A 14,174-nucleotide genomic window follows, 5' to 3' on the forward strand; every position below is an offset into this window, starting at 1 on the left:
CACACACACACACACACACACACAGTTTTATATTTACAGATAGATAGAAAACACACACATGCCAGTGTCACTAAAGTGCTGCATGAAAACCAGATTTTCAGTACTGATGAAGCACGATGACATCACCAAAACTGTCCATCAATATGACCCGTCAGTCCTTACAGGTGGTGCAGCTGTACCTGTTTGAGACCAGAAAACATGAAGGCATCGGATGGTTCCACGGCCATCTCCACCTCCTGCACCAGAGCCGTTCTGTTTTCTATGTGGTAACGCACAGGAAGAGACTCCCTGACTCGCCCGAACGACGGTAAATCTATAGCCCAAAACATCAAAACAATAATGTGACACCACCAACAGCCAGAGGTTAACATCTTTCACAATAGCAAATGCAAATAATGAGAACATCTCTTGAATTCTACTTCGTGTATTGGAATATTTTCTGTAAAATCGGGAACGCTGTGTGCATGCGATGCTTGCATACTGACCAGCGTGGATGTACAGAGGCACCATCTCCAGGACCACATGAGGCAGACTAACTATAGTCTGGATGAGAGGACTGTCTGGACTGGAGGAGTTTCTGTCAAACAGAGTTTTAGAAGTCTGTTCAAGCCCTCTGAAAACCCAGCAGCAGCACGTCACAGCCTCCATTAACGTGTACGTACCTCCTCCATGATATCAGGTACTGCCCTGTAGCCACCGTGTTATTGATGCTGGTCTGTGGCGGGCATCGGAGACAGAAACACTCACTGGCACACTCCCCTGTTTGTAGAACAACTGAACACAAGCGCACGCTTTTTACTTTTCAGCGATAAATTTAAACAGGACATTTTAGGTAACTATTTTAAGTAATCGGGTACCTTCCTGTAACTGTGACTGAAGCTGCGGTGTGTTACTGGTCACAGTAAGAAGCTGCAGAGAAGAGGAAGTCAGGAGGAGGGGCCACGGAGACGACGACACGATGTCAGTCATTAGGAGAAAGGGAATGTCCACTGATACCCGGTCCAACGGCTCAAACTGCAGCAGCACAGCAGAGACAATAATAATACTCTTTATTAGACTTGCTATAAAAAGACTCATTATCCTACTTTAACAGGGTGAAATGTATTTAATCGAATGCAACATACCAAAGCTCCGGCTTTTCTCTCTACTTTAACCTTTGTCTTACTTATTTTTTGTCCTTTACTTTGTACTTGGACTGTTTGTCTGTTTCAGTTTCTACAAGCAGCTGTCATACAAACAGGTTGTTGAGGTAGGTGTATGCTAACTTACGCTAATGTAAATGTAATCAGACAAATCTGGATGTTTCTCATTTCCCGCTTTTGTACTTCATGATATGAAGCTCATGCCCTCTACCCTTGCCCCCTTAAAGATCCCCTCACACCTCCCTGACTATTAGTAAAGTCCACGCTAAAATAAAAACGGGGAATCCTAAATACAAACCTTGGTGGAAACAAACTTGACCGAAACCTCAAATGGAACAAGTGTCTCTATGGTTACCGTCTCATCCTGGAGAAGAAGAAAGAGAGAGGTGTAAAGCAGGAAAGTAAAACAAATGTTAACGTGTTTCTCGCTGAGCCGTCTGTCAGCTGTACTGTGGGTCGGACGAGCTTTCTACCTTGTGACACTTGCACATAATCTGTCGTCCTTCTACTGTGGTGTCGATGCCGTAGGCCACGTGGAACAAGAAGACCCTGGGTCCGGTTGACACACACTTGACAAACACGCACTTCTCCAACTAGAGGCAAACACACAGCTCGCAAACTCAAATTTCTTCTTTTGCTGTGAACTGACAGTGTTGGCGTTTTGCGTGGTATGCTGAATCGACATTTCTTTGTGAGACTCACCTTTTCACCCGGTTTCAGCTCTCCCAGAGGCACATCGGGGAGCAAAGAAGGCGCGCTGTCATCGCAAAACTTTGATCCGTCAAGTGTCACGTGAGTGGTCTGGCCTAGATTGGCATCCTGACCTGAACAAGCAAACCAAGACAAACGCTAAATTAGCATTCGTATGCTGCTGGATGTTATTGAAATGATTACAGTACCGATCTACCTGGTTTGAGGCCAGCAGTTAATTTAACATCTTTAGCCATGGCCTCCTCCTGTGATTGGACAGTAAGCTTGATGCAGTACATTTCATTGGTGAGTGCAGGAGGCTGGTGGCTCAGCTGAACAGAGATCTTTGGGACTCTGGAGATGATCCTAAACACAAGAACCATTTCTGCTGATTCGATCCCAGCACGGACACTGCTCAAACTGACGGGTTGGTAATGGCTTTTTCTGACTCACATGGTGCTGTGCTGCATGGTCAAGCTGTCCCAGTCCAGCTCCTGACGTGCTTCGATGTTACGGCCCCAACGCCGTGAACACCTGCTGGCCTGCAAGGCTTCATGTGCAGACGCAGCGTCTCCACCTGCTCCTCTCCAGCTCACAAACACACAGCGACCACTGTCGCCACCCAACATCACCTCGATACCCGTCATCTATGATAACACACATATTAATCAATGTTTCCATCCATGTCTCTCTCTCGCAATCACAAACAACAAAGTCTCCTTACCTCTATCTTCTTACCAACATCTTCAGTTTTTGCCACAAAGCTGAAGTTGTAGCATGTGGTTTTTCCTGGTAACAGACTCATGGCCTCCTGGCCTGACCACGCTGCCACACACCACTGGTTATACTCCTAATAAACAAAAACACCTTTATACGTCACATACAATACCCCATCAGTGGTTTATGGCTGAGGGATAGGAAGCTAAGCTACTGCAGCATAACCATGAAGAACAGTGAACGTAAGGTTTATGTTATTTTCAGCTGTCGGCACTAAAACGAGGTGAACACGAACCAGTCTGGGTTTTATTACTGCAGTTTTTTAACTAACATGGTGACCATGCAACATAGACGGTGATAATTACAGAAGTAAATAAACACGAGACTGAATGCGTTCAGTTTGTGTGGACTGAGAGCACACCAGCTCACCTGAAGCTGCTTTTGTGGGACAGACAAAGCGCTCCAAGCTGACATCATACCTGGAGGCGGAGATGCAAACAGCACATACCTGGTTACTGAGGCTGACAGCTAGCTTGCTGAAAGACACGGGATGAGGGCAGTCAGCTCGGAGGAAGACCTGCAGTTGGACAGGCTGGTCCACGTGGAAACTGGGAGACTGGAATTTGGCTTTACACTGGACTGGAGTAAGAAAAAAAGGACAGCTATTATAACCCATTTATAAAGAGACATAGAAGAATGCTGCATCAACTTATTACTTAAGACGGATCTCATTTTACACTAAACTCTTTCTAAACCCAGTATCGTTCGTCAGCATGCACCTTTTCTCCTGCCACGTACACGATAAAAGAGGAGAAATAAAACCCTGTTTTGAGCGAATCGTGTGTTTACTAACTGAATGGGATGTAGTCTTGCACTTCTATAGTTAGTTCGTTCGATCCAGCCAAAGCCATGCGGTCATTCCACAGAGACCTGGCAGCAGTGACAGAAGACGGATCACACTCCGGCTCAGCATCTGGGACCTCGTTCTGGAAATTAAAATATGTGCATGCATCAATTTTGATTTGACCTCTGCTTAGCTACTCTGAGCTTTACAACACAGCTACAAACTGCAGCTTTTAAGCATTTAATTCCTACGAAACACACTACAATTATATTAACGTTTGAAATCCACAACATGATTATTAGATCGGTGGAACCCTTCAGCTCACCGTGAGGACTTTGATGAGATTCCTCTCAATCCTTGACTTTTGCTCCTCCTTGAGGGTGGAAGCTAAAAGACAAGATCAGCGTGAGTCTTCTGATCTGATATTATTCAGTTTTCCACTCAAACGTCATCTTTGAGATTTTAAACATCCTTGGACAGCTGCAACAAATTTCTCAGATTCACCACACGCACGTAAGAATGTTCTGAGTGTCAGCAGCAGGTTCTAATACCACCCCACAGATTAAAGGATTGTGTTTTACAGGATTATTTGGCATCTTTGGTTCTTTAACTATTCCTGATGTTTTGTCGTAGTTTTCAGTTCCGTCTTTTTCTCACCTCTGCCCAGCAGCTCCATACAGTAGATAAGGTAGTCCTTAATACTAGCCATCAGATAAGCACAGCGCAGAGCTGTGGTCAATATGGCTGTCAGGAGACCCCACCATCGCTCTGTGCGATAGTCACACATCACATAGTCCAACAGCCTGATAAGAAAACACACACAATGGGTAAAGACGATTCTTCACACAGCCTGCTTTCTAAGAGTGAGAGGTAAAGAGTTCTGCTCCCTTTCCCCTCGTGTGAGGAGTTTGTAAGCTTCTGGGTGTGACGTGTCCTGCTCTCAGCTTCTATATCAAAATAAAAGTGGGACGTAACTGTGTCTCACTTACTTCAGCGCCTTGGTGTAGTCTTTTGCATGGTAGTATTCCTCTCCCATCTGCACCACTACAGAAGATACACACAGTGAGACGAGGTGAAACGACACAACAGCTGCGAACTGCAACGTGCTCATATTAAAAAATCACCACAGTGTCGATGTTCTTTATATACTACAGGGATTAGAACACGTCCACCTGTAAGAAGGTAACCCAGCGACTATAAAACGCTAATCATACGCACTGAGGTGGCTCTTCATTCGAGGACACTTGTACTTCTTAAACTGGGCGACGGCGTTGCTGAGAAGTGCTATTATCAGCTCCTGCAGGGGCAGAGACACCAGAGGTTTAATTCAACCTGACAGGGACTAGAAGTAAACACAATTATGAGAATGACACAACAAAGCTTCAAAGCTGAATGTTCATGTCTCTGTGTAAAGCTGTTTCTGCTCTAGCTGGGAAAATGCGTCACATGCAGAGCAGCCTATCGTTTCCTCTGTACAAACAGGACCTCAGCATATGATGTGCCAACACATTTAGATTCCCGCAACACAAAAACACACAATTCCTACATTTTTCTTGCTGTATTTAAGAATTCTATACCTTTGAGTATCTTCAATAGTACCAAGAAAAGCTACTGTTGTAGAAAACAAACAAATCACAGATCTTTACAGGCGTTCTGAAAAACTCAATAACCGAACCCAAAGTGCGCTTCCACTGATTTTAGACCAACTGTAGCTTTAGGTAACATTTTCTCACGGATCAGGCACTTTCTCCAATAATGTCTGAACCTTTTAAAAGGCTGCACACCGACTTCTGTGGGCATGTGAAGGATGCACGATGAAAGGATGTCAGCGTCTCCCATTTAACGAGCAACATCATTGTATCACTAACATAAACATTTTAAGCTACTTCACAAACCAAGCTGGTCATTTTCAAATGATTTTATCAGCTACCATGTTAAAAATAGGCTAGTTTAACTTCATATCTAAGGCTGAGGGTGTGTGTCATTAATAACAATGATTTCTGTTTAAATAAGCAGGACTAAAGCAGTAAAATATTGCTGTGTGCTCTTACAGAATGTGGTACATCTCTCTCTTTAATCTGCAGAGCTAGAATCCCCGTCTTCTCTTTTTCAGCATCTGGAGGATCAATACCTGGAAGTGAAGTGATGCAGACGTAATTACTGAACAAACTCTTGATATTAAGCTTCATTTTGGAAGGTTTCATTAGAAGCAGTGGTACACGCAGCATCAGACAGCAGAAGGATCCTCTCATAAGCTTTCTAAAAGCACGTTGGATGTGTTACACGTGTCCACAATAAAATATTTAGACAAGATCACTCAGGACCTAACAGCTAATTAAAGTGTTCTTTACTTCAGAGACGCCAGCTGTCCTTTTAAAGCAACAATCTAACAGCAGTTAGTCTGGTTACTGTTGACCTTCACCATAGGAGTGTGCACACGTGTCCTCACAACAAGATAAAGGAAATGTAAACAAAATATGGCCAAATGTAGAAACTCAAAACAGCTTAATCACGTACAGTCACGTCTCAGCTACAGCACATAATATTGCACAAGCACTGTTGTGCAGATTTGTGAATGAAGCAGTAACATTAACAGTGTCTGAGGCCAGCAGTGTTGTTCCATGTCTGTCAACATACTCTGTTGTCCCTGCCTCCAAGGTCTCTGGCCATAGAAATCCAGTGCTGCGCCTTGGGTGTCCAGAGGGTCGGGGGAGGGGTAACTTGCACCAGCCTGGAACAACCGACCAATGAAACTGTTAAGCTGTGTTTGATATGCAATATGATAATTAGAAACCTAAAAGAAGCTACGATTCAGTTGCATTTTAAAGCGGCGAGTTCATGCTGTCTTTGGTGTTGCTGGTACACTGAGGCATAGTTACAGTAGCTGTACCGCCATCACCTGACAGAGCTGCTGTGCCAGCTGCTTCCTGTCCTGACTGTAGCAGGCAGCCTGCTGGTAGTAAAATCCAGGGTTCTGGGTCTGGATTGCCGTCAGTCCCAACTTTATAGCTTCATCAAACAGTTCCCCAAATGACTGGAACCTGAACGGGGCAAAGTCGAACAGTCAAGATGTGCAGACATGATGTATGGATGTGCATTATAAAGAAACATGAGTCCTTATATAATGTACTGTGTTCATGTACACTCATTAGAGGACAAGTGTGGGGCCTTTTCACTGTGGAGTTTGCATGTTCACCATTGTGAATTAACATATTTTTATTATAAGGTTTAATCACTTCATCTTGTTCCATACAGAGGGTGATGGACACGTATTCGTGACTATCGGCCACATGTGTAATTTCTGTGCGTTCATATCCAATGAGCATATCTCACTGTTTAGACATCCACGCAGAGTGCTCAAAGGCCAGTTCAGCGCTGCCAATCTTCTTCTTACACAGGTCGATGTGCTTTCGGAACTGGGCTATTGCATCTAGAGGAGTGTTATGCTGGAAACACAGGCGGCAGATCTGCAGACACCGAGAAAAGAAACATAAAGGGAGACGTGTCACAAAAAGTTTAGTTTATAGTACAGTTGGGAGCAATGTTCCCTCCAAGCTGCGCGCTGCTGGCACGTCTCTGCGCACAAAAAATATCTAACCTGAATTGAAATTAAAATTAATACGTTAACAATTCTGTTTTGCAGTGTGAGTCAGTCAGTGACTGGCTGATTACAACGATGCCACCTTATCCCACAGTCCAGCCAATCACGCGATTCACATTCGTATATACGCAGCTAATCAACGTCGCTGACAGGCTATGACAGCGTCCTTATGTGCCGGTGTTTTAGCAAAGCGGCTGATGTGGAGTGAAGCCACGTTAATGACAACGTGTACAACCATTGGAGATGTGAGCAGGACAGACGGAACAACTGACGGACAAAGTGTGGACTTTATACCAGTTTTTAAATTGTGTTGATCGGCCACGTAAAACCAGAGTTATGATAAAATATCTGCAATGTTTGTTTTTCTTCCTGAATACTGTCGTTGTTTATATTTACTGCGGGAAGAAACGGTGAAAACAGCGTTTTACAAGGAAAACGCTCGAAAGCCTGTGAGCAAAAACAAAAACACCCCCAGCCTTTCCTATTGGTGGACAAATGTACCATGTCTACCAATCAAAAAATGATATGGCAACAAGGCATCTAGTTGTTTAGGGAGGGGGAAGTTTTAGTAGTGGCGTGTTTGAGATGTGAGAGATTTGAGACGTTTAGCGCAAATCTTGTGTAGTGAGTGTGTAGTTAGTGTGTAGTTAGTGTGTAGTGAGTGTGTAGTGAGTGTGTAGTGAGTGTGTAGTTAGTGTGCAGTTAGTGTGCAGTTAGTGTGCAGTTAGTGTGCAGTTAGTGTGCAGTTAGTGTGCAGTTAGTAGTTTTGTTGTGTGTGTCAGAACAATGAGGCGCCTGCTGAGTGTTGCAGGTGTTACAGCAGTGACACATCTGCTGCTGTCAGGCCTGCAGGTATCAGGCTGTTGTTCTCCTTCATCTCATAGTGGACACAAATTATTTTTGGGAGTGGCACAAATAATTTGTGTGGCATCAGATTTGATGCAGAACAGCTGATTGTTCTGTAAATAGTTTGAAATGTTTGTTAAAAAAACGCCTTGGCTGCATTTTTAGGTAAACAGCTGCAAAAAACTTTGTTGTTTGCAAAACTCAGTTACTTTTTTGAAGAACTGTATAATTAATTGCCCAACATTGGTCATTATATCCTGTATTTTGCAGACAGAGTTACAGACTCTCTCCCAGACCACAGACTCAGAATATAAGTCAGAGCTTCATTTAAAAAAAATAAAAAAAGAAAGTTGTGTTTTCAAAATTGGAGTTCAAGTTATTTTTACTTCCAATAGTGTTAACATGCTACAGGTCAGGAACTAGATTTTTTTTTCCATTGTAAGTGGGCTAATTAAAAGTAGTCTAACATAAATGCTGTGATTTGATTATTTTAATAAACATGTAACTTGGGTGGATTGGATGCTGGCGTGACCACAGTGCACACGTCTGCTGTCGCTCACAGTGGTCCACGGGACGCTCAGGGAGTTTGTGTGTTCGCTCACACACGTGAAACATTAGAGGGAACATTGGTTGGGAGTGTGTTTACCAGGACTGTTTGATGATTCATTACTTGTTGTTGGCTTTTTATGCTAAACATCTGGCCCCTGTTCTATTACTTGGCCCACAGGTTGTTTTTGTGGCTCTGACCTCCTTTTTGTATTTACACCAACTCTGCTAACTTGAACTGCAACCATGACAGTAGCTGACATTAACTGCTACCTGGAGGGCCCGACACGTCACCGCGTGGAGAACAAATTCACACAGCCGTGTGTTTGTAGTTGCTCAAGTTGTTTGTCACAAACGACTAGGTAAATACACACGTGTGCACAGACATCCCTACTAATGTTGAGTAATTTAAAGACATGCATATGACAAAAAGTCAGATCCACTGCTGTTTATCTGAAGAACAGTTACACAGAGGACAAGCACGACTGTACCTTGTAGTTGATGAATCCAGCCATAGTTTTGATCTCCAACATGTTGGTCTCATGTGATCGGAGCTCATGCACAAGACTGTAGGCAGTTCTGTAATACCTACAGACACAAACACACAAGATAAACTGATCAGCTATTATTTAGGACGCTGACTATTTTAGCACCTATTGTGAATCTCAGGACACACACTTACTTGAGAGCATTTTGGGTGTCCTGCTTCAGTTCACTGAAGAAAGCGATTTTAAACTGATGCCTGACAAACAGCAGCTGGGAACAGAGAGGTTAGAAAGCTGTTCAAACACAATGACTTCTTACACTGTTTCCTTCCACCTCTAAGCAGCTTCCTAAACTGTTCTATTACTGGATTCATTTGGAAAAAATATTGAAATGACGTTAGATTAGGTTTAGAATAAGTTTCAGTTCAGCAGATTATTTTTCATTCTACAATAATCTGTTAGAGGCCCGTAACCTCATGTGTGACACCTCTGTCTCAACGTCAATGGATCACCCAGTCAAAAAAAAAAAAAAATAGGATGAGATAATAGATAATAAGACATGCATCTCTGTGTTGTGAAATGTCACAGGTGTAAAAATGTATGCTGAGCCCAAGTATTACTAGTTAAGCTGCACCACTCTGAGAACTATTAGCTGGACAAAGTTTGGGGTCTTATTTTGATAATCTTTTGAACCAGGAAAGTTTTGTCACATGATAGTAGTAGTTCTCCTACAATCGAGACACCGGGGTGTGCTAGGAATCAAACTCAAAACAGCTTTCTTTGTGTTAACTGGCTCAACAAAACCTTAAACCCTGGTCAGAATCAGATACCAACTTTCTTAGGCTTTGCATGCTCACACAGAGGAGTGTTTAATGAATCAATAAAGCTCTTCTTTAATCATTGGTTAATATGGATTAAACGAGTGCTGCCTACTTCATTCAGTAAAAACAAAAAAAGGCAAGAGTGCTGCTACAAATGAAGCAACAGAGCAATGCTGGTAAGAGTAAACTGAACACGTGATACTCAAGAAGTGGATTCAGTCTGATACCGTCACATAATATATGAGGGGGTCGAAATAACTTCAGTAACCGGCCAGATCATGAATGAACTTTCTAACCTGTGCCAGTATACCTGTAAGGCATACTGGCACTGCCAGGAAATACAAAAAAGCTCGCTGAGTGCAGGCAGCACCACAGCACAGGCCATAGAAGACAACAGGAAAAGTATTCCACACTCAGCATGTTAACTGGTTTCTGAATGGTCTGTCTACAACCTCTGATTGTAGAGTTACAATTTTCAAATAGTGCTGGCCTGATGATCAAATGCAATGCTTGCTCAATTAGCCACATGACATGCTGGCAACCACAGAATATTTGGTGTGATCTTCTCCTTCCTAACTGAGACAATTTAATGTTAGCAGAAGAGGAACTAATGACAGAAAAGTGGATGTGCATAGAAGAGGGCAGTAACAATATCGCAGAGTCATCACAGCTTGACTGATTATTTAAAAGATATAATTCCTGCATGCATCCTGTTTGTGCAATTTCTGCTGTGCACTGAGCATTTTGATAGATTCACATTGTTTGCATAGCACCTACAACTGCTGTGTAATAAACAAACGAAAGGACCAGAAACAGCACGAGACCTTTCATGTATCCGTTCACTGAGGAACACGGAGAACATATTCATACCTGGTGGGTTGTCTTGTTGAGGAACTCTTTGTGAGATTTGACGCGCCGAATCTCAGTGTAATAATAGGTCTGAGCATGCTCGTAGAACGCGTTCTCCAACCTTTAGAATCACACCAAGAAGATACTCAGTGAAAACACAATCTTCACTTTAAATCAGGTCACCGGCTCAGTCAGTCGTAGGTACCTTATAATGTAGCCCACTAAGTGGTCAGTGTGAGGGAGAACAAAGAGGCTCTTGCCAGACAGATCACAGGCATGACAGAGAGCTTGTGCCCGCTCTGATGCCACCAGGTCCTCTCCTGTGAAACAAAGATGGTAGGCGTCAGCATGGTCTACAGGTTTGTTTGTTTTTTGCATGACTGTGAAATAAAAAAAGCTGCCATGAGCACATATTGTTATTTTGTAGAAGGCTCTACCTGGAGGCAGAGGAGTTTTCTTCTGGATTAAAACCACAGCCACTTTGGTGTTTCTACCCTGAAGACTGGTCCTAAAGGTAGACAAATGCCACACAACGGAAAACACTCACTACACATTTCTGAGAAAAAACCCCCCAAAGGCATTTCACAAATTTCATTTCACCCACCTAACAATCTCCACTTTAGTTGCACATTCAGACTGTTTCTCTTTCCACTGCGGGTCATCCCAGTCCAATTCATAGAACAGGACTACAAGAGCAGGTACCAGGTTTAAATGTTTGTTCATCCAGCCGGTTTTCAGGATGCCTTTAGGGATGTACCACTCATATGATGTTCGCTAGGCACAGAGCAGAAAACAGTATTGTTGATAGCAGTTAGTGTTTTCCTACATTTTAGGAGTGATGCTGTTATTTGCAAGTGTGAAAACGACATTCCAGTAATAGTTTGAGTTTTAATGGGATATAATATAGTGTAAATTTCAACTGGCAAAGATTTCTCAAGCTGCAGCTCACCTTAGTGCGACATTTTGGGTACTCGTGGTCTCCTGGTAGCACTTTGAAAGAGATAGGGACTCTGTCAGCACGACGATTGGCACAGAAGGCATCCCAAATGGCCCGGTGCACAGCATTGTATACCACATCCAGGCCAGTCAAAGCCACAAATGCCATGGGCCGGCAACATAGCTCCGGAGGAAGCTCCCACTGGGACCCTGCCATCCTGATGGTTCAACAATAGATACACCTACACAAAAAAGGGCAATATCACTGCAGCAGCATCAGATACATCAAGCCTACAGTTCAATCAATAATGCTCAATTATTTCCAATCAGTACTCTGCCGTGTTTCAACAGTTTGGTGATGGAAAAAAATGAATGTATGTAAAATATATTTTGCGCAATCACAACGAAATTCAAGAGGAGCCACTGAAGATGAACGCAGGCAGAGGTGGGACAAGCAGCTGAGTATAGCAAGTATTTACAGTATACGAAACAAAGCGCGACACTTTTGAAGGAAGAAAGTAAACAGACAGGCCTCCCATTTATACAAAAATAGGTTAAATGCGGACAGCACTGTATACGTTCTGACAGCCAGAAAAATACAATAAAAATACAGACGCCTGAAGACAGAAGCGGAACTGAAACATGATTCGGCTAACGTTAGTGACACTGCATTTAGCGTCCGTAATAAAGCACATACAGAATCACGAAACGACAACATACCTCAGTGCATCACTTCAAATGAATTTGTTAGGGGCTGAGCTCAGCAAGCTTGGTTAAGTTAGCTAACTGTACTTTATGTACTGTTAGCAGATCACTAGCGTTATCTTACAAGGTTAACGCTTAGCGTTAGCTAGCCAATGGGCGAGGTTGCAAATGTACCTAGTACACATACACCAGGTTTAGTTCCACACTGCGTGACTTCTTTCTAGCTAAATTCTACCTCCGGTCACAAGAACACGATGTGTCAACCTCGAAAAGCTAGAAAATGACAGCTACTCTAGAAGCCATTGCTGAAGGAACAACAAACTCCAGCTAGTTAGCGGTCTAGCAGAAGCGCAATATCACTTCCGGTGCGACTTTTCAAAATTAAAGTGCCGTTGAGTACCAGTTTTTCTGTCAGGTGACGTTTTTTTTTTGTTTGTTTTACAAGAAGGAGAAATGAGAAAATATATAAGGATACCAATGATGGCTCTACACAAAACCTATACAAAGACATCTGCTCAAAGTCATATTTGAAAATTATGTTTTAGACATGATACACTGAAGAAAATAAACGGCTTTGATTATTTGAATTATATTTTATTTTCATGCCTTCTTCCTAGGTTGCCACAGTGGATTATCTTCCTCCATCTCACTCTTTCTCTTGCATTCATCCATAAACATTCTCTGCAGCGTTCCTCTTTTACTCCTGTCTGGCAGCTCCAACCTTTGCCCAACATATCCACTATCTCTGCTCCACACATGTCCCAAACATCTCAGCCTTGCTTCCCTAACATTGCCTCCAAACCACCCAAACTTGAACTGTCTGATTGATATAATAAATAAGTCTCACCATCTTCAAGCATCACCCCCACTGTTATATGATAAGTATGATCTTTAGCATGTCATTGTTGCATTGCAGTCTACTGTAATATCTAAAGGATATATTGTGGTGTGAAGTGTTTGCTCCCGTCCTGATTTCCTTGGATGTCTGTCTCAAACAAATGTTTCCAATCATCAAACAAATTACAATATAAGACAAAAATAACACAAGTACACACAAAATACAGTGTTTAAATGAAGGCGTTTATTATTAGGCAAAAAATCCAAACCTACATGCATGATTGTTTTTATTCAGCCACATTTTTGAGTCTGAACCGTGTTTTTAAGGTCACGCCATCTCCCACACCAACCGGTCGCAGCAGATGGCCCCGCCCCTCCTGAGCCTGGTTCTGCTGGAGGTTTCTTCCTGTTAAAAGGGAGTTTTTCCTTCCCACTGTCACCAAAGTGCTGCTCATAGGGGGTCATATGATTGTTGGGCTTTTCTCTGTATCTACTGTACAATATAAAGCGCCTTGAGGCGACTTTTGTTGTGATTTGGCGCTATATAAATAAATAAAATTGAATTGAATTGAATTGAATCTCATTCTGGTCGGGACTTTGACCAGGCTACTCCAAAGTCTTCATATAGTTTTTCTTAAGTCATTCAGAGGTGGACTTGCTGGTGTGTTCTGGATCATTGTCCTGCTTCAGAACCCAAGTGTGCTTCAGCTTGAGGTCACAAACAGTTGGCCGAACATTCTCCTTTAGGACATTAGACAGCAGAATTCATGGTTCCATTTACCACAGCAAGTCTTTCAGTCCTGAGGCAGCAAAATAGCCCAGACCAACACATTACCATATTTTACTGATAGTATGATGTTCCTTTTTAGAAATGCTCTGTTACTTTTAAGTGAGTTGTAATGGGACACACACCTTCCAAAAAAGTTCAGCTTTTGTCTCGTCAGGCCACAGAGTATTTTCCCAACAGTTTTGGTGACCATCAAGAGTTTTCTGGCGAAAGTTTTTCAGCAGTGGTTTTTGTCTTGCAAAAAAACGCAGGCCATTTCCCCCAGTCTCTTTCTTATGGTAGAGTCATGAACACTGACCTTAGACGAGGCAAATGAGACCTGCGGTTCTCTGGATGTTGCTCTGCGGTCTTTTGTGACCGAGTGATCG

General features: G+C 42.8%; 1 protein-coding gene across 3 annotated transcripts in view; it reads right to left on the reverse strand.

The window, feature by feature from the left end:
* trappc11 (trafficking protein particle complex subunit 11) overlaps positions 1-12,559 on the reverse strand; it is a 14,506-nt gene extending 1,947 nt beyond the window's left edge. Inside the window, exons 1-28 of one of the 3 annotated variants that reach the window (XM_005948276.3) lie at positions 12,198-12,559; positions 11,491-11,719; positions 11,146-11,315; positions 10,979-11,049; positions 10,747-10,861; positions 10,563-10,662; positions 9,069-9,142; positions 8,878-8,974; positions 6,727-6,860; positions 6,293-6,434; positions 6,031-6,124; positions 5,445-5,524; positions 4,612-4,690; positions 4,383-4,437; positions 4,051-4,196; positions 3,719-3,780; positions 3,403-3,535; positions 3,058-3,188; positions 2,557-2,682; positions 2,286-2,479; positions 2,050-2,198; positions 1,845-1,966; positions 1,616-1,735; positions 1,441-1,506; positions 858-1,014; positions 663-774; positions 486-577; positions 180-313 (exon numbers count right to left, since the gene is read on the reverse strand). In XM_005948276.3, coding sequence (XP_005948338.1) covers positions 180-313; positions 486-577; positions 663-774; positions 858-1,014; positions 1,441-1,506; positions 1,616-1,735; positions 1,845-1,966; positions 2,050-2,198; positions 2,286-2,479; positions 2,557-2,682; positions 3,058-3,188; positions 3,403-3,535; positions 3,719-3,780; positions 4,051-4,196; positions 4,383-4,437; positions 4,612-4,690; positions 5,445-5,524; positions 6,031-6,124; positions 6,293-6,434; positions 6,727-6,860; positions 8,878-8,974; positions 9,069-9,142; positions 10,563-10,662; positions 10,747-10,861; positions 10,979-11,049; positions 11,146-11,315; positions 11,491-11,694 — 3,159 coding nt within the window. In that variant the 5' untranslated portion in view covers positions 11,695-11,719; positions 12,198-12,559. The remainder of the gene's footprint in view (positions 1-179; positions 314-485; positions 578-662; positions 775-857; positions 1,015-1,440; positions 1,507-1,615; positions 1,736-1,844; positions 1,967-2,049; positions 2,199-2,285; positions 2,480-2,556; positions 2,683-3,057; positions 3,189-3,402; positions 3,536-3,718; positions 3,781-4,050; positions 4,197-4,382; positions 4,438-4,611; positions 4,691-5,444; positions 5,525-6,030; positions 6,125-6,292; positions 6,435-6,726; positions 6,861-8,877; positions 8,975-9,068; positions 9,143-10,562; positions 10,663-10,746; positions 10,862-10,978; positions 11,050-11,145; positions 11,316-11,490; positions 11,720-12,197) is intronic. The other 2 variants (XM_042214434.1, XM_042214435.1) reach the window with 2 other exon arrangements.
* Positions 12,560-14,174: the final 1,615 nt, after the last annotated feature.

The sequence above is a fragment of the Haplochromis burtoni genome, unplaced genomic scaffold, assembly GCF_018398535.1.
Source record: "Haplochromis burtoni strain Fernald_Lab_line unplaced genomic scaffold, NCSU_Asbu1 Contig_562, whole genome shotgun sequence".
Lineage (NCBI taxonomy): Eukaryota > Metazoa > Chordata > Actinopteri > Cichliformes > Cichlidae > Haplochromis > Haplochromis burtoni.